The sequence below is a fragment of the Podarcis tiliguerta genome (assembly GCF_965153285.1).
Source record: "Podarcis tiliguerta genome assembly, chromosome: 13".
Classification (NCBI taxonomy): domain Eukaryota; kingdom Metazoa; phylum Chordata; class Lepidosauria; order Squamata; family Lacertidae; genus Podarcis; species Podarcis tiliguerta.
In genome coordinates this window covers 47,318,363-47,343,108 of record NC_139546.1, presented here as the reverse complement: position 1 = coordinate 47,343,108, position 24,746 = coordinate 47,318,363, and the positions used below count along the sequence as shown (strand labels likewise).

The window sequence follows — 24,746 nt, the reverse complement described above, 5'->3', positions numbered from 1 at the left end:
CGGGCCAGTCTTGCCAGACTCTAGGGTTGTGCGCCCATCTCACTCAAGAGGCTGGGGGCCAGCGCTGTCCGGAGACACTTCCGGGTCACGTGGCCAGCGTGACATCGCTGCTCTGGCGAGCCAGAGCCGCACACGGAAACGCCGTTTACCTTCCCGCTAGTAAGCAGTCCCTATTTATCTACTTGCACCCGAGGGTGCTTTCAAACTGCTAGGTTGGCAGGCGCTGGGACCGAACAACGGGAGCGCACCCCGCCGCGGGGATTCGAACCGCCGACCTTTCGATCGGCAAGCCCTAGGCGCTGAGGCTTTTACCCACAGCGCCACCCGCGTCCCATTTAAAGTTTAGTGGAGTACCACCCTGTAAAATTTTGAAAAACCTCAATTATATTTCTATATCTGCCTCCTGCAATTCCCGTTCTTGATGCCCTTGCCCCAGGTCCATGCTTTAGTCATGGGGTCTAGAAGACTTGTGCCTATAAACAGTTAAGAAGCGAAGGAACGTGAACATTGATCTTGTTTATTAGCCTAGAATGATTGGTGAGGTGCGGAGCCAAGAGTTTGCCCAAGGCCAGCGAGAGGCGAAAACTGCACTGCAAAATTGAGAGAGAGAATCTCTCCGCCCTTTCAAGGGAGTCTTAAATTCACGAGATTTTCAATGTGACGTTGCATTTATTTTTCACCAAATACATTTTAATTAATAATTTCATTTATGTCCCTTTCTCCGAGGAACTTGGAGCAGTGCCCATGCCACAACAACCTTGCAAGGTAGAGTAGGATAAGAAAAGGGCTCAGTTGGTTGAGCATCTGCCTTGCCTGCCTCGGGTTCAATCCCCGGTGTCTCCAATTAGGTTTGAGATCCACTGCCAGCCAGTGTGGACAATTCTGAGTTAGACCCGCAGTGCACCTTCCTGAGAGGTCGCCCTGGGAACCTTAGTGGCCAAAAAGCCACTTGAACCCAGATATAGCCCAGGACTCTAACCACTGCGCAACACTGCCTTGGCAAGGCCAAACATTTCCAGGAGATCCCTTGGACCCAACCACCTGCGCCGGGTTGGCCAGCGAAACCTGAGCTGAGGTAGACCCCAAAAAGAGATTCTGGAGCAGACGGGTTGCAAATAATCCGGATTCGCTGGTGCGCCAAGAGGCGCGGGGCGCGTGACGCATTTGGAGAGGGAGAGAAGCGCCGGTGGCGGCGGCGGCGCGGATCGCGCTCTCTCGCCCTTGGCCGGTCTCCCTGCCCGGCTGGAGGTTGCGGGGCGGAGCAGGCTGTGCCGGGGGACGCGGCCGCCGTGTGGGGCGGAGGCAGCCTCGCTCCGCCCCGGCCTGCGTCGCCCCCTTGCGCGATCCCAGCCTCCGGAGGCGCACGGAGCCCGATCTCGGGGCGCAGCGTCCCCCCCCCCCGGCCGCCTCCGCCACCGCTCCAGCCCCCTTCTTCGCCCATGGGGACCCTCCCGGAGCGCGGCCACCCACCCGCGCCCCGCGCCTGGTGGTGAGTCTGGGCACCCGGGGCGCCCGTCCTTTGTCTCCCTTTCTCTCTCTCTTTCCTCTGCGCGCCCCCCTCTCCATCCCTCCTCCGGCCTCATCCATCCATCCATCCGCCCTTCTCTCTTTTCTCCCCCAAGACTTATGCTCCCCCCCCCATGTCCCGCCTCCCTCTCCCTATTTTTTCTTTCTCTCCGCCTCCCTGGGACCCGGAATGCGGAAACAGGAGGCCTGCCTCGGCTCTCCACGCCACGGGACCCCCCCTTCCCTCTCCCGGCTCCCTCCATCGCCCACACCCCCTTCTCCCCTTATGGACCCGCCCCACCCTTCAAACACACGCAGTTCTTACGACTTCCCCTCCCTGTAGCGAAAACGGCCCCACCCACCCGATTTTTTGCTTACCTCCACCTCTGCCCCCTGTATTTGCATTTCTATCCCCACCTTTTTCTCAAGGGGGTGGGCTTTATGGTGCTCCCCACGCCACCCCACTCCTTTAAAGGAGGTTTGGCTAAGAGGCGGGTGACTGGGCTCAAGGTCACGCCTTCCTGGCCAGGTGGGGATTCGAACCCAGGTCTCTCACCTGGGTCCTAGTCCGAGGACACTCTAAGCACTACGGAAGACCACAGCGCCCGCCCCCCTCCCACTTCATTCAACCTAGTTCACCCTAGACATCCCAGGGATTGAATTGGGGGCGTTCTGAATTCAAGGCAGATGCTTTACCCCTGAGCAAGATAAGTGGGACCCCTTCTTCTCCTCTGCCCCACAGTCCGGCCCCCTTTTGTACCCTTTCCAGGCCCTCCCTATTCCTGCCACCTGCCTTCTCCCTCCCTCCCTTCCATTCCTTCTGTTCCCCCTAATTAATTCATCCCACCTTTTACGCTTCTTTTCATTTGGGGAATTGCGGGATGAAACCCGAGCGGCTGGCTGCTTTATTGTTGACCTCGATGGCGTAGTACTGTATTTAGTTAATTATTACCTTTAAGGGGGTGGGGGACACTTCAAGCAGGTCAGAGCTACGTACGCAATTCATTCCTCTCTCTTCCGTCCTCTCAACAACACTGAGAGGTAGGTAGAGGCAGAAAGCATGAGACTTGCCCATGTTCACTCAGGGAACTTCATGGCTGATTCGAACCCAGCTCTTCCTGGCCATAGTCTGACAACTGGGGTCGAAGTTTGGGGACCCCTCTTCTCAACTGGAGGCTCCTTGGTGCAGAGAGACGTTGCTGAGCGTCAACGATTCTTTCATTTTAGCGGGTCAGGCTAGATGACCCCTGAGGGTCCCTTACAACTGCGCAATTCTATGACCTGCTCTTTCTCTCACTGCAGACGCTGCCCCATGGATACCAGCCCCCCGACTCCGGACCCCGGGGGCCCGCGGAGGGACTTTGCGGCTTCTGACCAAGGACCCCCGTCTTTTGAGGGGCTTCTGGGGCGGCTGGGGGCTGGGGGGCGAAGGCAGCGCCTCCTCCTGGCCCTGACCTGCCTGCCATGCCTCCTCCTGGGGCTCGGAGCCGGCTCGGACGCCCTCTTCACTCTGACGCCTCCGCGCCACTGCCGGGACCCCAACAGCACCCGGTTCCCGGACAACGCAACCTGCTGGGACCCCCACTGCCAGAGCTGGGAATACGGGGGTCTCCCAGCTCTCACCAACAATCCGGTGACCGAGGTGAGAGACCCAAATCCCCTCTCGACGTTGCCACCCAGGTCCACTTCCTGGCCCCCCACCCTCGCCGTACCCAGGAGAGGCAGAAGGATGCAGTGGTTCTTGTGCTAGACCAAGGAGACGTGAGTTCGAGTCCCCAGGAAGTGCTCTTGGGCCAGGCTGCATTACATGGTGGTTGTGTCTATAAAATGGACGGAGTGGGAATAACCAGTTATTCCTGTTCTTAGCTCTTTAAAGGAGGCAGACACAAACACGCACACACACACATACCGTATTTTTTGCTCTATAAGGCTCACTTTTTCCCTCCTAAAAAGTAAGGGGAAATGTGTGTGCGTCTTATGGCGCGAATGCAGGCTGCGCAGCTATCCCAGAAGCCAGAACAGCAAGAGGGATTGCTGCTTTCACTGCGCAGCGATCCCTCTTGCTGTTCTGGCTTCTGAGATTCAGAATATTTTTTTTCTTGTTTTCCTCATCCAAAAACTAGGTGTGTCTTGTGGTCTGGTGCGTCTTATAGAGCAAAAAATACGGTATATATAGTGCCAGAAACTTTCTTACAGAACATGTTCCTTCACTCCTACACAAAGCAGTTAATTGGAGCCAGTCCACAAACTGGCTTTCAATGTTGGGCTCAACCTGAATCACATGATAATAATAATAATAATAATAATAATAATAATAATAATAATGGGGAGATTGCATCTGAGCCGTGGCAACAGGAGTGCTCCTGAGCATGTATGGGGTATTTTCTCCCTGTTCCTGTGCTGCTGGATAGTCACTGCCAGATCCTGAAACCAGGATCGGGGAACATGGGGGTCACACTTGTAGGTCACACTTGCCCCATCCTCCCTTCCAGCTCTTTGACGTCTGCTGCCGCAAGAATGCATCCATTCAGGGCTAATTTGACCCCGGACTTCTAGGACCTCAAATTTAGATCCTTGTTCATTTGGGCGTTATTGGTAATTTTTCGCAACCTGTTTTTACATGCGAGCCAAAATGTGTTGCAACTCTCTCAACTCAGAGCTGCAAGTTTAAGCAAATAAGAGAAGCATTTGGTAAAAAATCTATACCACTGATAAAGATTATGGCGTATTAAAAACTGAGAAATGTGCTTATTAATAAATATATTGGTTCTGATGGCACAAGATTAGACCTTTCCCATCAGCTGATTATAGAAACAAACCACTCACCCTTTGGGACGGGGGAAAGCTGGATTTGTTTTTTTGGGGCGGGGGGGCACGGAATCGTAGAGTTTGAAGGGACCCCGAGGTCAATCTAGTCCAACCCCCTGCAGTGGAGGAATCTAACATGGGGCTCGAACCCACAACCCTAAGAGTCTCTTGCTCTACTGGCTGGTGGTCCTTTTTATTTTTATTTTAGTTACAGTTATGGGCCTCAAAAGCTGGAAGTGACCCGAGCCTCTCTGGACCTCTGAGAGGGGCTGCATCCACCCACCCATATCCCTGCCCTCCTATAAACGTCATGTTCTCCATTGTTCCGCTGCTTTTAACCTCTCTTTCTCCTCAGTGGTCCCTGGACTGTTTCCGTGGATGGATTGTTCCCTTGGAGCAGCTCTGCTTCCTCCTGGGTTTTGCCGCAGGCGCGCTGCTGCTGGGACACCTGGCAGACAGGTAAGCCAGAGGGTGAGGCAGCGGGCCTGTCGATGGGGCAGTTGGCAGGGGAAGCCATTTGTCATGAAGACATTCGCTCCCACAAGATCCATAAGGAAAGCCTGCCGGATCGGGCCAGTCGAGCACATCCATTCCAGCTTCTATCCTACATGACCAGTGCCGGATTTACGTACAGTGGTACCTCAGGTTAAGCACTTAATTCGTTCCAGAGGTCCGTACTTAACCTGAAACTGTTCTTAACCTGAAGCACCACTTTAGCTAATGGGGCCTCCTGCTGCCACCACGCCGCCGGAGCATGATTTCTGTTCTCATCCTGAAGCAAAGTTCTTAACCCAAGGTACTATTTCTGGGTTAATGGAGTCTGTAACCTGAAGCGTATGTAACCTGAGGTACCACTCTATAAGCTAAACAAGCTATAGCTTAGGGCCACACTCTCTTGGGGGGGGGGGGCAAAAAAAATTAAAGGGAGAAGAAACTGGATCTACCGTATTTTTCACCCCATAGGACGCACCGGCCCATAGGACGCACCAAGATTTGGGGGGGGGGGGAAATAAAGGGAAAAAAAATTATTTCCCCCAGGGCGCTTGTGGGGCCGGCAGCGGGGAGAAGCGCTCTTCTCCCCGCCACCCGCCTTCAGACCAGGTCCAGGGACAGCGGGAAGACGCGCTGCGCCTCCCCGCTGTCCCCGGAGCTTGCGGGGCTGGCGGCGGGGAGAAGCACACGTCTCCCCGCCGTCAGCCTCCAAACCACATCGGGAGACAGCGGGATGGCGGCGTTCCGCCTCCCCGCTGTCCCCCGATCTTGTGGGGCTGGCGCTGCGGCTCTCCTGAAGCCTGGAGAGCGAGAGGGGTCGGTGCGCACCGACCCCTCTCGCTCTCCAGGCTTCAGCGAAAGCCTGCATTCGCCCCATAGGACGCACGCACATTTCCCCTTCATTTTTGGAGGGGATAAAGTGCGTCCTATAGGGCGAAAAATACGGTACATTTCCAAAATATAAGATAAAAAACAAATAAAACGTACAGCAACAGTGTTTTGTGTTGTGTAGGCTCCTATGATGTAAGTCATGGGCCCCGCCTGCTAGCCTGCTCCCTAAAATATCACTGGTTTGTGTTGCATTCCGATGCCAAAGGAAGGATTGGACCCTGTTTAATAAAATACACACAAGGCTTGGCCAGCAAGACTCTGGGAGGAAGTGCGAATAATAATCCTGCCACACCCCGGCCCAGGTCCCTTTTATTAACAAAATAACTTTTAACACAGCGTTTGTAAGAACCAATCAGATTTCCTCTGAGCATTTCAAAAAATCCCCCATGTGGGACAAAGTCAGATCAGAGAAATCCTTTTAACTACAAAGAAACTATTTCCTACTTGAGCATGCATACATGATTAAGCTAAATAATCAGGAACCAAGGACAAATGCATTTAGTACCCCCGAAAGTCATAAACCCATAGGTAAGAAAGACACATTTACCATCTCCGTGTAAGCTCTTTTCCTGGCCCTTAAGACCTATCTAAAGATTAACAAAAGCTACATCAAAGCTACCTTCTGTCTTTATGGCCTGGTGAAGCAACTGGTCTGTGTTATAGAATGCTTATACGTTCCTGTCAGGTGTAGAGAAAGAAAATGGCAGAGGTGCAGAGGATTGTGGGATTGAATCAGAAATCGTGTCAAATGACGCAAGCCCAGTCAAAGCAATGCTTTCTTCGCTGACACAATGGCATGCTTCATTTTTCATAATTCCTCATAGCAATCCCCCCTGACCACCACATCTTTGCTCCTTTCTATATATAGGGTGCCTACATTCTGCATGGACTGGTTGCATGGCAACAGGGGCAAATGGCTTGAGATACCTATGAGGTCCATCAATTACCATATAGCATATATTCAACACAAAAAACAGCGACAATTTCTTGCTGACAAAGGACAACTGGACTTATAAAGGGCCCCATTACCTTCAGTAGCTGAGGGCCTCATCAGACCCTGTACATGACCATGCCCAGCGCTCTTTTAAAGCCATTCCAGTTGGTGACGTCACTGCCTCCTGTGGGAGTGAGTTCCACAGTTTAACTCGGCGCTGTGAGAAGCAGCACGCTTTTTTTTTCCCTCCTGAATTTCCCAACATTCCTCTCATGGCCACAAGTGGCTTCAAAAGAGGATCTGACAGGTGAATGGAGGCTATAGGGCTATCGCCAGTTACTAGTGACGATAGTTATGTTCCATCTTCCTTGTTGGAGGTAGCCTGTCTCTGAGTGCCAGTTTTTGGGAGCCACAAATGCGGAGAGAGGGCTGCTATACTCAAGTCCTGCTTTTGGAACGGGGAAAATAAAGATAGGCTACCCTTCAGTCAATGCACTGAGGATAGAAGATCACTGGTAATTTATGAACGCAGCCGCAGACTCCGTATGGATAAGTACAATAACATATGGAATGAGTTAATAATAATAATAATAATAATAATAATAATAATAATAATAATAATAATTTATTATTTGTACCCCGCCCATCTGGCTGGGTTTCCCCAGCCACTCTGGGCGGCTTCCAACAAAGATGAAAAATACACTAAAATGTCACATATTAAAAACTTCCCTGAACAGGGCTGCCTTCAGATGTCTTCTGAATGTCAGGTAGTTGTTTATCGCTTTGACATCTGATGGGAGGGCGTTCCACAGGGCGGGAGCCACTACCGAGAAGGCCCTCTGCCTGGTTCCCTGTAACTTGGCATCTCGCAGTGAGGGAACCGCCAGAAGGCCCTCGGAGCTGGACCTCAGTGTCCGGGCAGAACGATGCAAAATGTGCAAAATGTGGTAGGCTATTCACATTTACATAAGCACTAGGACAATAACACTATCCCAATTTATACAAGAATGTCTGGGAATATATTGATTATATATACAATAGTATATGCATATTGATTATATTTGCAATGAATACCCAGATTACAAAAATTACTAAACTACGATCAATAAAAATAATGGCAGGATCAATGCATGAAATACAGTCGTGCCTTGGATCCTGAACACCTTGTGAGTCGAACATTTTGGCTCCCAAATGCTGCAAACCCGGAAGTGACTGTTCCAGTTTCGGACGTTCTTTGGAACCCGATTGGCCGACGGGGCTTCTGCAGCTTTCGATTGGCTGCAGGAGCTTCTTACAGCCAATCAGAAGCCCATTTTGGTAGTCAAACGGACTTCTGGAATGGCTACCATTCGGCTTCCGAGGTATGACTGTACCACAAAACGTACAAAACCATTTAAAAGGATCAAACTGAGAAACGCGGACACACAACGTACAATTAAAAAGTAAACAAATCCCCGAACCTTGAAGAAAATAATAAAAAAATCCCTGAGCCTGGATTTGCATAGGGTTTACTGCTTAGCTGCTTCTTCAAGAAAGTCACAAAGCTGACCTTTTTATCCAGACCTTTGTGGAAGACTCGGAGGAGCTTGGGCTAGGAAGGAGAGAGAGAAGAATCGGCAGAGCAACCTTTCAACCTCTTTGTCTTTTCTTTTTCTTTTTTTATAATATTTTTTATTAAGGTTTTTACATAAGAGAGAAAAATAACAGAAAAATACAAAAATACAAAGCGACAAAAAACAGCAACAGAGAAAAAAAGAAGGAAAAAGACAAATAAAAACAATTCCATCTTCATAATATTCCTTGCATTTACTTATTTCCCAGACTTCCCCACACCTCCCCTCACTGTATTCCAGTTCATATATTTGATCAGCAAATCCCTTCCCTCTATCTTAACTAATCTTTATCTTAATTTTAATATCTTAATATATCTTGATCTCCTTAATATCTTAATATATTAAGTCTTTTAACTTTACACCTTTTTGCTAATAACCTTTTACGTTCAATCCAATGTCATTCTAACATTCATTAATCTTATAATATTTCTGTAAATAATCTCTGAATTTCTTCCAATCTTCTTCCACCATCTCTTCTCCCTGGTCTCTGATTATGCCAGTCATTTCTGCCCAACCTCTTTGTCTTTTCATCCACAGCGTGGGGCGGCGCGGGACCCTCCTTCTGGCCTTGGCTCTGGGTTGCCCTGCGGGCGTCTTGGCTGCCTTTGCCGCCTCGCCCTCCGTCTTCATGTTGGGCCGTTGCCTCTGGGGGGCAATGCTGGGGGGCATGCAGCTCTCCCTCTACCTTAGCCGTGAGTATCCTCTCCTACGTTGCGCAAGCGAATCCATCGGTTGGGTGGGGTCCTCCATTGCAGGCTGCAGCGTAGGAAACACAAGACGCTGCCTTGTGCTGAATCAGGTCATTGGTGCACCTAGCTCAGTGGTTCTCCAAATGGGTGTTGCAGCCCCCTGGGAGGCGGTGAGTTTCACTAGGGGGGTGCGAAGAGGCAAGGGGCAGCGGGTGTAAATGACCATCTGGCTTGACAGGCTGCCGGTGCTGAATCCAGCTTTGTTTTGTTGCATTAATTAAAACGAATCATTTTTGTTGCATTCATTCAATAGTTTTAATTGGGGTTTGAATGAAGGTGCAATGGATTGTTGGAGCGCAGGTGGCGCTGTGGTCTAAACCACTGAGCCTCTTGGGCTTGCTGATCGGAAGGTCGGCAGTTCGAATCCCCGCGACGGAGTGAGCTCCCATTGCTCTGTCCCAGCTCCTGCCAACCTAGCAGTTCGAAAGCACACCAGTTCAAGTAGGTAAATAGGTACCGCTCTGGCGGGAAGGTAAACAGCGTTTCTGTGCGCTCTGGTTTCCATCACGGCCCTCCATGTGCCAGTAGCAGTTAGTCCTGCTGGCCACATGACCCGGAAAGCTGTTTGTGGATAAACACCGGCTCCCTCGGCCTGAAAGCGAGATGAGCGCCGCAACCCCATAGTCGCCTTTGACTGGACTTAACCGCCCAGGGGCCCTTTACCTTTTTTTTAACCTAAAGGTGCAATGGATTGTTGCTGTTTTGCTTTATTATATTCCTTAGTGGATTGTGCAAGCCACGGTTTATCGGGCATTTTTACAAAGTAGGCACTGGAGATGAGTTGCTGGAACCAAGGGGGCAGTGGCAAGAAAATGACCTTATCTGGTAGACTGGTAAATGCTCTCCTGAATTTCAGGCAGGGCTCTCTCCTAGTCCTACCCAGAGATGCCTGCAGGGATTTGACTCTGGGGTCTCCTGCGTCCAAAGCAGACACTTTAACCCTGAGGGAGTTTGACTCTTAAGTATTAACTCTGTGAGACACGGTCGTACCCTGGAAGTCGAATGGAATCCGTTCCGGAAGTCCGTTCGACTTCCAAAATGTTCGGAAACCAATGTTCGGAAACCAAATGTTCGGACGTTTGGGTTCCGAAAACCATTCGAAAACCGGAACACTCACTTCCAGGTCTCGATCGTTTGGGAGCCAAGGCGTTCGAGATCCAAGACTGTACTTAGTTTTGCTCTTTTACTTAGCTTTAGGGCCACGGTTTCCAACAATATGATTTCGAGAATGAGTTATTAACAGTTGATGGCATTTTAGGCTTCCTCCATGTGAATAGGAGTTCACTTTTTGAATAATAGGAATTATATGTCATGGGGGGGGCACATCAGGATTTTAGAGATGCTTAGGTGGAGCATACTAGGGACGCGGGTAGCGCTGTGGTCTAACCCACAGAGCCTAGGACTTGCCGATCAGAAGGTTGGCGGTTCGAATCTTCGCGACGGGGTGAGCTCCCGTTGCTCGGTCCCTGCTCCTGCCAACCTAGCCATTCGAAAGCACGTCAAAGTGCAAGTAGATAAATAGGTACCACTCCGGTGGGAAGGTAAACGGCATTTCCGTGCGCTGCTCTGGTTCGCCAGAAGAGGCTTAGTCCTGCTGGCCACATGACCCGGAAGCTGTACGCCAGCTCCCTCGGCCAATAAAGCAAGATGAGCGCTGCAACCCCAGAGTCGGCCACAACTGGACCTAAGGGTCAGGGGTCCCTTTACCTTTACCTAGGTGGGGCATGGCCAAAAAAAGGTTGGGCACCACTGCTTTAGGGAGTTTTGTTGATGTTTTCGTCTGGCGTTCTCATTGTTTTCCATGTCAACCGCCACTCTGTTACCCCTGGAAAATATTGAATTGCAGCTTAGAAATTTGACCCCCGTCCTTTTTGCCTGGCCATGCCTTGACTTAGCCGCTGCCTCTCTTCCTTTCCAGGCTTGGAGCTGTGCTGCCCCCCACAGCGGCTGCCCGTGACCATGGCGGCAGACCTCCTCATGGTTGGGGGGCACTTCCTTCTTCTGGGGCTGGCATTGGCGTGTGGCGGTTGGAGGGTCTTGCAGGGCGTCATGGCGGCTGGGCTGGGCCTCTGCCTCTTCTATGGGTAAGTTGTGGGCGCGTCACTGAAATCCCTCGCCAAAACCAGGCAGAAGGCCTTGTGGGGAGGGGGAAATAATATTTTTATTAGTTTTCAATTACAATAATGCAATAATAGCCTCATTATAAGAATGGGATATTAGCTCCGCCCAAGGCCTGAAGGAGGACAGCAACAACCAGGAAAAGGTAAACATAATATTTTACAAGGACAAAAAAGAAGCATCACGGACAGGCTATAGTTTGAACGCTTCACCTGTAGATTTATAAATCATTTAATGTGTCAATACAAATGGAAGTCATTAATATTGCTGTTGTTGTATAAGGGATTGCTATTTTGCCTGGAGCGTAATTGAAATTCATAAGATTTGGGGACGCAGAAATAAAGTACATCATCAAACCACCAATTCTAGCATGCAGGGGACCACCTAAATTACATAATTTGGCAACTGAATGGTTGGTATTAGTAATTGTAATTTGGCGTTGGTATAATGAGGCTGAAAGCCTTTTTGCTAGTTGCACCCGGCACGGAAAACTACCGCCCGGCACAATTCCAAGTGTTGGTGCTGACCTTTAAAGCCGTAAATGGCCTCAAAGGCCCAGTAGACCTGAAGGAGCGTCTCCACCTCCATCGTTCAGCCTGGACACTGAGGTCCAGCTCCAAGGGCCTTCTGGCGGTTCCTTCACTGCGAGAATTAAAGTTACAGGGAACCAGGCAGAGGGCCTTCTCGGTGGTGGCGCCCACCCTGTGGCATGCCCTCCCACCAGATGTCAAGGAAATAAACAACTATCTGACTTTTAGAAGGCATCTGAAGGCAGCTCTGTTTAGGGAAGTTTTTAATGTTTGATATTTTATCATGTTTTTAATATTCTGTTGGGAGCCGCCCAGAGTGGCTGGGGAGGCCCGACCAGATGGGCGGGGTATAAATAATAAGTTGTTGTTGTTGTTTGCTGCAGTCTTCAGATGAGGATTAGACTATGCAAAAAATGAATACAGTCATACCTCGGGTTAAATATGCTTCAGGTTGAGCGTTTTCAGGTTACACTCCGCGGCGACCCGGAAGTAAAGGAATGCGTTGCTTCCGGGTTTTGCCGCATGTGCAGATGCTCAAAATGATGTCACACGCATGCGCGGAAGCAGTGGATCGTGCCACACGCAGACGCAGGTTGCATTCGCTTTAGGATGAGAACAGGGCTCTGGAACGGATCCCGTTTGCATCCAGAGGTACCACTGTATAAAATTTTAGCTGCAGTCCACTCATTTTCAGCGTTGTATTCTTGTTATTAAAAAGTGTGCCTAGACATTCCGTTGTTGCGCCCATAACCTAGGTTTAAGGTGCCATTTAGCTCCTAGCTTTCATATCTCAGTTTCTAACACTGCCTGATACCCCTGATTTCCCCCGCCCCCCGGCCCCGATCCTGCTTAGGTGTCCTGGATTGTACCCAGACTCACCCCGGTGGCTCTTGGCCACTCGACGGACAGCCCAAGCCAAGGAGATCCTGATAGCCCTGGCTCAGGGCAGTGGCAGCCAGGAGTCGGAGGCTCAGGAGGCCCTGGAAGGTGAGTCTCAAGAAGAGCAGGCCAAGAGGGCTTTGATCCAAAGATTTTTCAGAGGGGATGCCAATTTCTGCTTGAAGAACTGGGCTCTAGGTGAAGTGGGAAGCCTCTGCCCCCCTTTCCACCTGCCCCTTTAAAATATTTATAAAAATATATACATACAGTGGTGCCTCGCAAGACGAAATTAATTCGTTCTGCGAGTTTTTTCGTCTTGTGAATTTTTCGTCTTGCGAAGCACGGTTTCCCATAGGAAATGCATTGATGGTTTCCCATAGGAATGCATTGACGGTTTTAAGAAAAAGGCGCAAGACGTTTTCGTCTTGCGAAGCAAGCCCATAGGGAAATTCGTCTTGTGAAGCAACTCAAAAAACAAAAAACTCTTTCGTCTTGTGAGTTTTTCGTCTTGCGAGGTACCACTGTATCTCTCAAACCTTTATTGAGGCGGACAATAACCAGCATTAAGAAAGCAAAGGGATTTTATTTTATTTTTAAGGAAATGAAGCACATTTATTCAGATACATATTACAAGGCAGAGCAACATAAATGAAAGTCGCAAGAGATTATATAGGCAGCAAGAAAATTAGAATTTATAGGCCTATCACGAACTCCGAAGAGGGAGGCTGCAAAATGTCTGGGGTCAATTCCCGGCGAGTTTTGAAAGCGAGAGATGCCTTTTGATTGTCCTGGCAGATTTAATCAATGGGGCTCAATGAAGACTTTGCATAGATTTTAGTAAAAGGAGCAATACAGGAGGAGAGCCGTGTGGCTGTAGCTTCTCCTCATGGGTGGAATGCCCTTTTCAACTCCTTTATTTTGTGTGTTTCCCCCTAAATCTGCTTCTGAAGAACTTGACAATGCCTGCCACCTCCCCGCTGCAGCCCAGATTTCGTTCCGGGCCGTGCTGTCCTGCAGAAACATCTGGAAGAATGTTCTTATCCTCGGTTTCACTACGTAAGTCCACCTTTCTTTGTCCTGAACCAGAAAGTCTTGGCATCGGTGGGGGTCAGGGAGGTATATACGGGGTTTTGAGATGAGGAAGTTATTCAACGGTGAGGGAAAACCTCGTAGAGGTGAAATGAACAGTACCTTTTGGGGGAAGGCTCTTTGGCACTCGCATGTTCTCCCAGACTTGTGAGTTGGGTGTGAGAGCCAAGAACCTGGATTTGGAGTCTCCTCTCTTGATTATTATTATTAATTATTATTTATTTATTTATACATACATACATACATACCCCCATCAGGCTGGGTTTCCCCAGTCACTCTGGGTGGCTTCCAACAGAATATTAAGATACAATAGTCTATTAAACATTAAAAGCTTCCCTAAACAGGGCTGCCTTCAGATGTCTTCTAAAAGTTTGGTAGTTATTTTTCTCTTTGACATCTGATGGGAGGGCGTTCCACAGGGCAGGTGCCACCACCGAGAAGGCCCTCTGCCTGGTTCCCTGTAACTTCACTTCTCACAGGGAGGGAACCGCCAGAAGGCCCTTGGCGCTGGACCTCAGTGTCTGGGCAGAACGATGGGGATCACAGACCACCAGGTGGCTTTTAACATAGGGATCCACTCTTTTGGAACTTTTAATCAGCCATTGCACCATGCAAGGATCTAGAATGCATATAACCGTTCCAGTGGTCCTAATTCCTTTCCTTTTTATAACATACAATTTCATCTCAACTTCCCTTGAGAGAAACTATGAGATTTACAACTTTATGAAAGCTGAGTGGATCACTGTTTGGTTGCTCTTTTTAAAATATTTTTAAAGGTATTCGCCAGTTTTCCCTGTTATTTTCTCCCAACTCTACATTTCCACGATTTTTATATTTAAAAACCTCCTGCTGCTTTAATTTTTGTTCTTCTGTTTTCTTTTTCTTTTTCTTCAGGGTGCTTTTGGTTTGGATGCATTTTCTTCCCGCAAGCTCCTTTCAATATTATTAATATTAATATTATTTATTATTTATACCCCGTCCATCTGGCTGAGTTTCCCCAGCCACTCTGGGCAGATTGCAGCATATCTAAAAACATAATAAAAACATCAACCCTTAAAAACATCCCTAAACAGGGCTGCCTTCAGATGCCTTCTAAAAGTCAAAGAGTTATTTATTTCCTTGATATCTGATGGGAGGGTGTTCCACAGGGCGGGCGCCACCACCGAGAAGGCCCTCTGCCTGGTTCCCTGTAATTTGGCTTCTCGCAGTGAGGGAACCGCCAGAAGGCCCTCAGAGCTGAACCTCAGTGTCCAGGCTGAACAATGGGGGTGGAGATGCTCCTTCAGGTATACTGGGCCTTTGAGGCCATTTAGGGCTTTAAAGGTCAGCACCAACACCTTGAACTGTGCTTGGAAACGTACTGGGAGCCAATGTAGGGTTTTCAGGACTGGTGTTATATGGTCTCGGTGGCCACTCCCAGTCACCAGTCTGGCTGCCGCATTCTGGATTAGTTGTAGTTTCCGGGACACCTTTCATTCCCTCCAATCCCCCCAAAATTGGATATACAGTGGTACCTCGGGTTACATACACTTCAGGTTACAGATTCCACTAACCCAGAAATATTACCGCAAGTTAAGAACTTTGCTTCAGGATGAGAACAGAAATCGTGCTCCAGCGGTGTGGCGACAGCAGGAAGCCCCATTAGCTAAAGTGGTGCTTCAGGTTAAGAACAGTTTCAGGTTAAGAACGGACCTCTGGAATGAATTAAGTACTTAACCCGAGGTACCACTGTAAAAAGGGACGTGGGTGGCGCTGTGGGCTAAACCACAGAGCCTAGGACTTGCCGATCTGAAGGTCGGCGGTTCGAATCCCCGTGATGCAGTGAGCTCCCGTTCCTCGGTCGCTGCTCCTGCCAACCTAGCAGTTCAAAAGCACGTCAAAGTGCAAGTAGATAAATAGGTACCGCTCCAGCGGGAAGGTAAACTGCGTTTCTGTGCGCTGCCCTGGATCACCAGAAGCGGCTTAGTCATGCTGGCCACATGACCCGGAAGTTGTACGCCAGCTCCCTCGGCCAATAAAGCGAGATGTGCGCCGCAAGCCCAGAGTCGGCCACGACTGGACCTAATGGTCGGGGGTCCCTTTACCTTTTACCACTGTACTGTAAAAAACTAAACTGCATTGATGTTGTTGTTGTTTTCTGCATGGCACCTCTCCAGTTTCATCGCCCACGCCATCTGCCACTGTTACCTGCTGGCCTGGGAATCCCTGGAGGATCCACGGGCCAACTTCTACCTCTCCTACCTGCTGTCATCCGGCAGTGCGGGCCTTGCCTGCCTCTTCCTGTGCCTGAGCGTGGACCGCTACGGACGCCGCGGGATTCTCCTCCTCACCACCACGCTGGCCGGCATCGCTTCCCTGATCCTGCTGGGCCTGGGAGAGTGTAAGTCGCTTCAAGTTAGTTTTCCTTTTTTTAAAAAAAGCCGCTAAGGAGTTTCATTTGCAATCATGGTCACGCCCAAAATGAGGATGTGTGTCACAGGGCTCCTCTGCCCCTCCAGAAAGATGCACTAGGCAGATTGCAGAGACGCAGAGCGAGGACTCAGTAGGCTGATAACAACCAGTCCTGTTTATTCTTTTCCCCCCATCGAATGTAGATGGGAAGCTAACCCAAAAGTCCAGAGGTGGCATTATTATCAATTTACGATGGGGTGGAAGGTTCACAGGCTAGGAAGAACTCGCTCACAAATTTATTGACAGCTCCATGAGTTATTCTAGCTAGGAAGTGGAAGGGGCAAGCAGAATATAAAATAGAAGAATGATATAAAGCGGTGTGGGATATAGCTATGAATGATAAATTAACATGTGCCATTAAGGTAAGGCAGGAGAAATATGCAGGAGAAATTATTCTGAGGAGATATGGAGAGTGCCTGTTGAAAAAAACGGAAAGGGGTTGAAATTTGGGAAGGCTGGATAGTTGGAATGATCTTAGTGGTGGGGTGCACATTTTTGTTCTTATTTATTCATGATTATTACTTTGTCAAAATAAAGTATCTTTAAAAAAAAATGTAGATGGAGAAGTTGCTGCTGGGCAGAAACAGCCCCTCAAATTAGTAAAATGTAATTCAGCATAGTGAAGCTCGATCCATAGAAGTCAGAGGTACAGTCAGTATGCAATTCAAGCTGCACTGGCTCCCGGTGGAGTACAGGGTCAGATTTAAGGTGCTGCTTTTGGCCTTTAAGGCCCTTCACGGCCTAGGACCCTCGTACCTACGGGACCGCCTCTCCCGGTATGCCCCACAAAGAGCCTCAAGGTCCATAAATAGCAACACCCTTGTGGTCCCGGGCCCTAAGGAAGTTAGATTGGCTTCAACCAGAGCCAGGGCCTTTTCAGCTCTGGCCCCGGCCTGGTGGAACACTCTGCCTCATGAGACCAGGGCCCTGCAGGATCTGATTTCTTTCCGCAGGGCCTGTAAGACAGAGTTGTTCCGCCTGGCCTTTGGCTTGGAGCCAATTTGATTCCCTCCCTCCCTCTCCTTCTTTTTTCTTTTCCTTCTCCTCCTGCGATGAGGCTACATTTTAATATTTTAATGTTCCATTATTTTAATGTTGTATTTACTTTTGTTTTTAAGTTGTAATCATTCATCTTGTTTTTATTATTGCTTGTAAGCCGCTCTGAGCCCGGCCTTGGCTGGGGAGGGCGGGGTATAAATAAAATATTATTATTATTATTATTATTATTATTATTATTATTATTATTATTATTTCTGTAATTAGAGAGGCAGTGTTCAGTCTGTTGCAATCTAGAATGGGTTGGCACCCCTTTGAAATATCACAGTTGCAGGTGAGGAGCTACTGTTTGATCTAGGCCTGACTCTCAGTGTCTTCTATGCATGTGGTAATTTTTTAGCCTCTTGTGAATGAATTTAAATGTGCATTTCCTTTAGTGATGCTTTCTTTTGACATGTTTAAGATAATAATGCTGTTGTTGTTGTTGCTAACTTAGCTGTGTTATATGTGCATTCTGTAGTTGACCTCGTTTGCAATGTTTCCTTTTGAAACCTTTTAAAGATATTATCTTCTCTTAAGTATGTTGTGGGAGGGACACAGGTGGAGCTGTGGGTTAAACCACAGAGCCTAGGACTTGCCGATCAGAAGGTCGGCGGTTCGAATCCCCGCCACGGGGTGAGCTCCCGTTGCTTGGTCCCTGCTCCTGCCAACATAGCAGTTCAAAAGCACATCAAAGTGCAAGTAGATAAATAGGTACCGCTCCGGCGGGAAGGTAAATGGTGTTTCCGTGCGCTGCTCTAATTCACCAGAAGCGGCTTAGTCATGCTGGCCACATGACCCGGAAGCTGTACGCCGGCTCCCTCGGCCAATAAAGCGAGATGAGCGCCACAACCCCAGAGTTGGTCACGACTGGACCTAATGGTCAGGGGTCCCTTTACCTTTAAGTATGTTGCTTTGAATGTATACCTGACTTTCTTCAGTTGTGTTTTATTCTGGATTGTTTTGTTTGATGTTTTAATGTAGGTTGTAAACCGCTTCAAGGTCTTTTTCCTTAAAAATATAACGTAGTTTAGAAATGAAATTAAGAAGAAGAACATATAAAGCCCTGTTGAGTAACACCTGTGCAGGGCTAATTAGTGTCATGTCTTTGCACGTAATTTCTGTATTTCAAAGGATACATTTTTCTTGTTTTAATTTGCATATTATTATTATTCATTATTGTTATTGTTTGTTGATAGGTTATGTATTTTTGTGTTTTCACATTTTGAACCACCATAAGAATAATGATCATACAGTAATTGGTTAGTTGCTTTATCTTACCCAGGGCAAAAAACAACTTACAAATAGATAGATAGACAGACAGACAGAAGACCCCACATAGATATATTAAAACCAAGAGGATAAAGAAATACATTAAAAACACCCCACCCACTTCGAAAAGACCACAGATAGCTAAAGGCCAAACTTTTGATATACAAAGGTCCGTACTTAACCTGAAACTGTTCTTAACCTGAAGTACCACTTTAGCTAATGGGGCCTCCTGCTGCTGCTGTGCCGCCGGAGCCCGATTTCTGTTCTTATCCTGAAGCAAAGTTCTTAACCTGAAGCACTATTTCTGGGTTAGCGGAGTGTGTAACCTGAAGCGTATGTAACCCAAAGCGTATGTAACCCGAGGTACCACTGTATTATATAGAGGTATAAGTGAACAGATAAGCTTCTTCTGCTTTGAGTGGAAAAATATTAGGAGCCACTTCTGTTGGTTGAGACCTCTCTTGGTGTCTCCTTTTCACCGTTTCTGCCCTTTCCCTCCCTCCGCGTTGCAGATCTCAACGATGCTGCGCGGAGAATCTTCTCCATCCTTGGCCTCTTCTCCTCCCACGCAGCTGGATCCCTCAGCATCTTCTTCGCCTCCGAGGTCATCCCCACCGTGATCAGGTGAGGTGGAGAGAGCGAGAGGCCTCTCTCAGGCCCTTAACAAACTCCAGCTCCCAGGATTCTTTGGGGGAAAGAAGCTGTACCATCATGTAAGGTTGTGGATGGGGAGTTGGGAAACTGCGAGAAGGTGGCCCTATTTTAAAACTCCACCCTGGCTATATCTCCTTTGGTAGTATAGTCCACCCTTCTTTCGCCAACTGCTTGGGAACAGCCGCCCTGCCCCCCATTTTTCTCTTTCATGTTTCTAGCCCTCATATTGTGGCCATTTTGTTGCTTTCCTTATTTTGCTTCCCCAGCAGCTGCAGGTGAGTAAGTGCTGTAGTTCAGTTGGGTCTAATGCAGGCATGGCCAAACTTGGCCCTCCAGCTGTTTTGGGACTACAACTCCCATCATCCCTAGCTAACAGGACCAGTGGTCAGGGATGATGGGAATTGTAGTCCCAAGACAGCTGGAGGGCCGAGTTTGGCCATGCCTGGTCTAATGCCTGCTTTGAAAGGTTCCAGGTTCAGCTCCTCACATCTGAAGGTAGGGCTGGGAATCCTAGATGGACCAGCAGTATATTCCTGTGTCTCTATAAATTTGTGCGGCATTGCCACACATGCACAGAATTTGGTACTCAATCAGTCAAATCTTTATTACAGTCATAGACCAGCATAAGTAGGGTGGAGCACAATCATTTAGTATCTATAAAACATTTTGGAAAGCTAAAAAGTATTAAAACAGAAGGTATAGCTAAAGAACTATAGAAACCAAAAGAAACTAAAAGAATTTGGTACTGGTATCAGGACAGAGTTCTGCTTCATGAAAACCATGCTGTCCTTTTTAAAAAAAAGTTTCTAGTCCCTGGAAAATGAGCGAGGTACCAACTAGAAAAGAATGGCAACTTAAGCTGACAGAATATGCGCAGCTTGCAGACTTAACATATAGAATAAGAGAACAAGAAGAACATACATTTAGGGAAAACTGGAAAATGTTTATTGACTATATGGGGGCAAATTGTACAATTGAAAACTTTGGCAGCATTAAGATAAATTCAACTGTGTAAGTAAGTTTTGACGGATGTAATAATGGAATACTGAATGGTACAGTTTTTGTAAAATATTCAGGGATTTATGATACGCAAAATGAACCATGGAAAGAGAAGAAGGGAAGTTCACTGATATTTTAAGGATGTTTAAATAAGTATTCTGAATTGTAAAACAGAAAATGTAATAAAAATTATGTATATATAAAATAAAATAACTCCATAAAATAACTCCATAAGCCACCAAGCACTTTAGGAGCGCGAGAATTTCCATTTCCCCCTCATACTTGTTTACTCCCCTTCCTCTGGAGGTTTTTAAGCAGAGGTTGGACGGCCGTCTGGCATGGTGGCTTGAGTTCAGATTCCTGCATTTCAGGGGGTTGGTCTGGATGACCCTCAGGGCCCATTCCAAGTCGACCATTCTATATTCTCTTTCGTTCCATTTACGGCAGCCTTGGGAAAAGGACCCCCCTTCCGCTCACAGCTCTCTCTCTAGCCTTCGCCGTCCACCTGTTTTGGAGAACTTTGTTAGATAACGCAGGAGCAAGGATTAACAACATCCGCAGAGCCCTTCCTGCCGCTGGTTCAGCCTTGTCCTTGAGGCACGGGGAGCTCCGCGGCCTTGGCGATAACGTCCCTATGGCAACTGGTTTCAGGATCGCGTCACCAAGGCCCTCTATCTCTGTCTCCCTCCACAGGGGCAAGGGCCTGGGCCTGATCCTGGCCGTGGCATCCCTGGGCGGCCTGAGTGCCCCTCTGCTGCGGCTGCGAGAGCAACACGGCTCTTTCCTCGAGCACATCGTCCTGGCCTCTCTCAACATCCTGGCTCTCCTCTGCCTGATGCTGCTGCCTGAGAGCAAGCGGAAGGGGCTGCCCGAGGGCCTCCGTGACGGGGAACTCTACCGGAGGCCTTCGCTGCTACGCCGGGCCGGAGGAGGCGAGAGCCGGGACTCAGAAGGAGCCACCCGGCGGGACGACGTGCCTCTGCTGTCCACGCCGAACCCTGCCAGCTGATGCACCCTCTGCCGCTGCCGCCGTACACACGCCCTGGCTGGATGTGGACCTCCTTTGCCCGCTGCCTGGTTTGGGACTTCACTAAAGCCTCGCAAGGGCAGAAGAAGACATTGCCAAGCGGCCTCCACTTTTCTCCGTTTCGTTCTGCCGGAGAGCTGCCCTTTTCCTCCGTGTCGAGGCTGGGTGGGGGTAAACCATTAGCAACGCCGGTCATTTATCTTTTTTTCTTTCTGTTTTTTTATAAGCCTACAAACTGGCTCGCCCCCGCTCCTCGCACACACGCAGTTCAGTTGGCGATTCGGCGTGGCTCACCAGACGAGGGCCGGCCCAAGACCACACACACACACACCCTGACCATGCAGGCTTTCGTGGTTGGGATGGAGAACCCTCTCAAAACTAGACCGCTCTGTGTGCAATAATAATAAGCTCCTAGGTACAGTATTTCCAGAAAGCCAGGTCCTTTCTCAGAGTTCCCTGCCCCAAAAGAGCAGCGGTCTGCCTTGTCTTGGCTGCTTCTGCAAGTAGAAATTGCCAGGTGAAGCTCTGTCCAAATTGGGGGGGGGGGGGGACCAGGGAAAGCTGCCCAGGGTGGCTGGGGAAACCCAGCCAGATGGGCGGGGTACAAATAATAAATTATTATTATTATTATTATTTCCCTGCCAGATTTCTGGCAGTCAGGTGTTAAAAGGCCCAGGAGCCCTGGCAGAAATAATAGAGTGTCAGATTTAGAGAGGTGTTTCCTCACCTCTCATCTGTTTTTGTAGTTTTTTCCTTAAAATGCCTGGCTGCTCTCCAGTCTGGAAAAAACATCCATACAGTATTGGATATTTAACAATCTTGGGGGTATAACTTGCCCCAAGATACTGAACCATAGAGGATTCATTCGGATCAGATTGTTTCTGTTCCCATTTCACAGGTTTAGGAAACTGAGGCCAAGATGGAACGTTTAAGGGCCAGTTTCAAAGTCAGGGTCAGAGCTTTCAACCTATGCACTACATTCAGACATCGTTTTGATAGCACATCCTCAGTGTACAAAGGGCTTTGAATGTCACTCTTGTCAGAGTTGACTTAACCCCAAAATGGAAGCAAGAGCCTTTTAAAAGTGGGCTGTTCTATATTCTTCTCCATGATCTTGCGAAAGATGGCTGCTCACTCAATCCCTATCCCACAATCCCCTGCTGCACTCCATGGCCATTGCTCAATACTTGGGGGTCAGGATTGCCTCTTATAAGCTGGGCGGCATTTCCCTGTTTTAACATCCTGGAGGGAGCAAAACCTTCTTGGATTTCTGCTTCCTTACTGCCAAAAGGAAGCAGCAAGCTGCAGGCTTACTTCCAGCGCTAAGAGCAAGAAACCTAATTCCTTCTCTTCTCTCCTCCCTGCCTATTTGTATACTTTATAAAGCATTGACATGCACACCACATCAGGTACAGACTGGTTGTCCCACCCCTCTGGGCCCAAGGAAAATGCTAATTTTTATCACCAAGGAGGAAGGGGGGGAAAGAGATGCCTGAATGTGGGAAGGAACAGACTGGGCCACTCTACTTGCTCTTTTGGCAACTCAAAACGCAACCCACACAGGAGACTCTGGGAAGACGGTTGGCTGCTTTCTACGGGAAACAAACTACTGACTGTTAATAAGCTAAATACAAATTAAAGGGGGGGCACTTCTTGAGAATCCTTTGCTTCGCCCCATTTATTTCGGCGGTGCTAGAAATGTTTGTCCGGGTTTCTCATGGAGTTGGGGTGCAACTGCAGCTGACGTCCTTCCTCAATGTGGAACAGCAACTGTCCCAGGACACACCCCCCCCCCAAAATGCTAGCATTCCCCTCAAGCTTGCAGCCCTCCTGATTACAGCATTTCAGCTCCTTCCCACTCCAGGCAGTATGGCAATGGGCAGGGATGGTGGGAGTTGGGCGTTCTCAAGACCTTGGGGGGGGGTGCAGAGGCTCCCCTGCCCTAAAGCATCCTCTCCTAACCTGGAGCTGATGGGATTTGTAGTTCAGAGCATCTGGAGAGAAGGCTGCCCTGAGAGGTCTTGATGCAGAGTTGTATGGCATGCCCAGCAAGTTTGCTGCTCAAATGCTGGTAACAGGGCAGGTGCAAAGTTGCTGCAGAAACACATTTCCCTGTTCAGTGCACAGATGAGAGAAGTCTCCAAACTTGGCAGTAAATGGGAGCTGCTCATCTCTCCTTGACTCACTATGTAAAAATTCTTTAAACACACCTAAGCGTCTCTAGGGACGCGGGTGGCGCTGTGGTCTAAACCACAGAGCCTAGGACTTGCTGATCAGAAGGTCGGCGGTTTGAATCCCTGCAACGGGGTGAGGTCCCGTTGCTCGGTCCCTGCTCCTGCCAACATAGCAGTTCGAAAGCACATCAAAGTGCAAGTAGATAAATAGGTACAGCTTCGGCGGGAAGGTAAACGGCGTTTCCGCGCACTGCTCTGATTCGCCAGAAGCGGCTTAGTCATGCTGGCCACATGACCCGGAAGCTGTAAGCCGGCTCCCTCGGCCAATAAAGCGAGATGAGCGCCGCAACCACAGAGTCGTTTGCGACTGGACCTAATGGTCAGGGATCCCTTTACCTTTACCTATCTCTACTTCAACCTCCCTGCTTTCTATTATGGTACCCGATTGTGCATTTGTTCAGTCAGCTGTAGCAGAGGACTTCTGGCACCTCTTCCATCATTCTTCATGCTTTCCAGAGCATGTTTTGCCCTTTCGACGTGTGAAAAGGCAGGGCTGCACTCTGACAAGACCCACATTTACAGCATCCCACAATACTCTTCCCCGCACATACCCCTTTATGGTAAAAAAAAATATTTGGGACACACCAGTGGCGTAGCGTGGGGGGTGCAGGGGGGGCCGGCCGCACCGGGCGCAGCATCTGGGGGGGGGCGCGCTCGCACTCGCAGCTCTCTGCCCCTACCTGGCTCACTCACTCTCTCTCACTGCAGTGCTGGCTGTGCGAATCCGATCCGAGCCGCCGGGTCGCCGCCCACTGTGGAGGGTAGGGTGCCAGGCGTGCGGTGCGGAGCGGAGAGAGAGCGAGGGACTATCTGGGGGAGGGACAGTGCAGCAGTTGGGGGGGGCGCAAATTACTTGCCTTGCCCCGGGTGCTGACAACCCACGCTACGCCACTGTGACACCCCCCCCCCGTTTTTCCGCACCTGTTGGTCCAGGACTCCCGCTCCCATCGACTCCAAGCAGTGAGTTCAGGGAAGATGGGACGGATAATCCTGTACCCCCCGCAATGGTCATTTGTGAAAAGCTCCTGCTCCCTCCAGGGGGGTCCTGCTCAGCTCACTGGACAAGTTAACACACTGCCCCTCTCTTGCATCTCTGTTGTTGGGGCAGCCAGCAATCCAGTTATGCAACATGCTGTTATGCTGAGAAATCTGTGCTGCATTGAAGTAGGGGTTTTTTTAAAACGCAGGAAAATTCCTGCAGCAAGAAAGCATTGAGTAGGAGGTACGCAAAATCTGCAGCCTGCAAGCAGAGTATTTCTGGCAGTGATCCAGCCACTCTGAAGACAGAAGAGCTGTTTTAGAGAAGCATGCAGACCAATAAACCGGGGGGGGGGGGGCAGAAAGGCAAGAGGTGGCCAAGCTCAGGCAGTAGGTTTGGGGCTTGCCTGTACAGTGGTACCTCAGGTTAAGTACTTAATTTGTTCTGGAGGTCCGTTCTTAACCTGAAACTGTTCTTAACCTGAAG

At 49.1% G+C, this 24,746-nt stretch overlaps 1 protein-coding gene across 2 annotated transcripts; it reads left to right on the top strand.

Moving 5' to 3' along the window:
• Positions 1-1,168: 1,168 nt before the first annotated feature.
• SLC22A17 (solute carrier family 22 member 17) lies at positions 1,169-22,707 on the top strand. Of its 2 annotated transcripts, none has more exons than XM_083410417.1 (10): positions 1,169-1,489; positions 2,809-3,148; positions 4,670-4,773; positions 8,782-8,936; positions 10,912-11,077; positions 12,495-12,628; positions 13,471-13,576; positions 15,766-15,989; positions 18,880-18,991; positions 20,714-22,707. In XM_083410417.1, the coding sequence occupies exons 2-10, from the start codon at positions 2,819-2,821 to the stop codon at positions 21,027-21,029; spliced, it is 1,647 nt and encodes a 548-aa protein (XP_083266543.1). In that variant the 5' UTR covers positions 1,169-1,489; positions 2,809-2,818; the 3' UTR covers positions 21,030-22,707. The 2 variants fall into 2 exon arrangements, with proteins under 2 accessions (XP_083266543.1, XP_083266544.1); XM_083410418.1 differs by lacking the exon at positions 1,169-1,489 and adding an exon at positions 1,565-2,547.
• Positions 22,708-24,746: the final 2,039 nt, after the last annotated feature.

Bases quoted from the DNA above. Each gene is read 5' to 3' on its own strand.
- SLC22A17 (XM_083410417.1), top strand. From the start codon at position 2,819: ATGGATACCAGCCCCCCGACTCCGGACCCCGGGGGCCCGCGGAGGGAC. The intron at 12,629-13,470 runs GTGAGTCTCAAG...CTGCTTCTGAAG, and splicing joins GGCTCAGGAGGCCCTGGAAG to AACTTGACAATGCCTGCCAC. The intron at 18,992-20,713 runs GTGAGGTGGAGA...CTCCCTCCACAG, and splicing joins GTCATCCCCACCGTGATCAG to GGGCAAGGGCCTGGGCCTGA.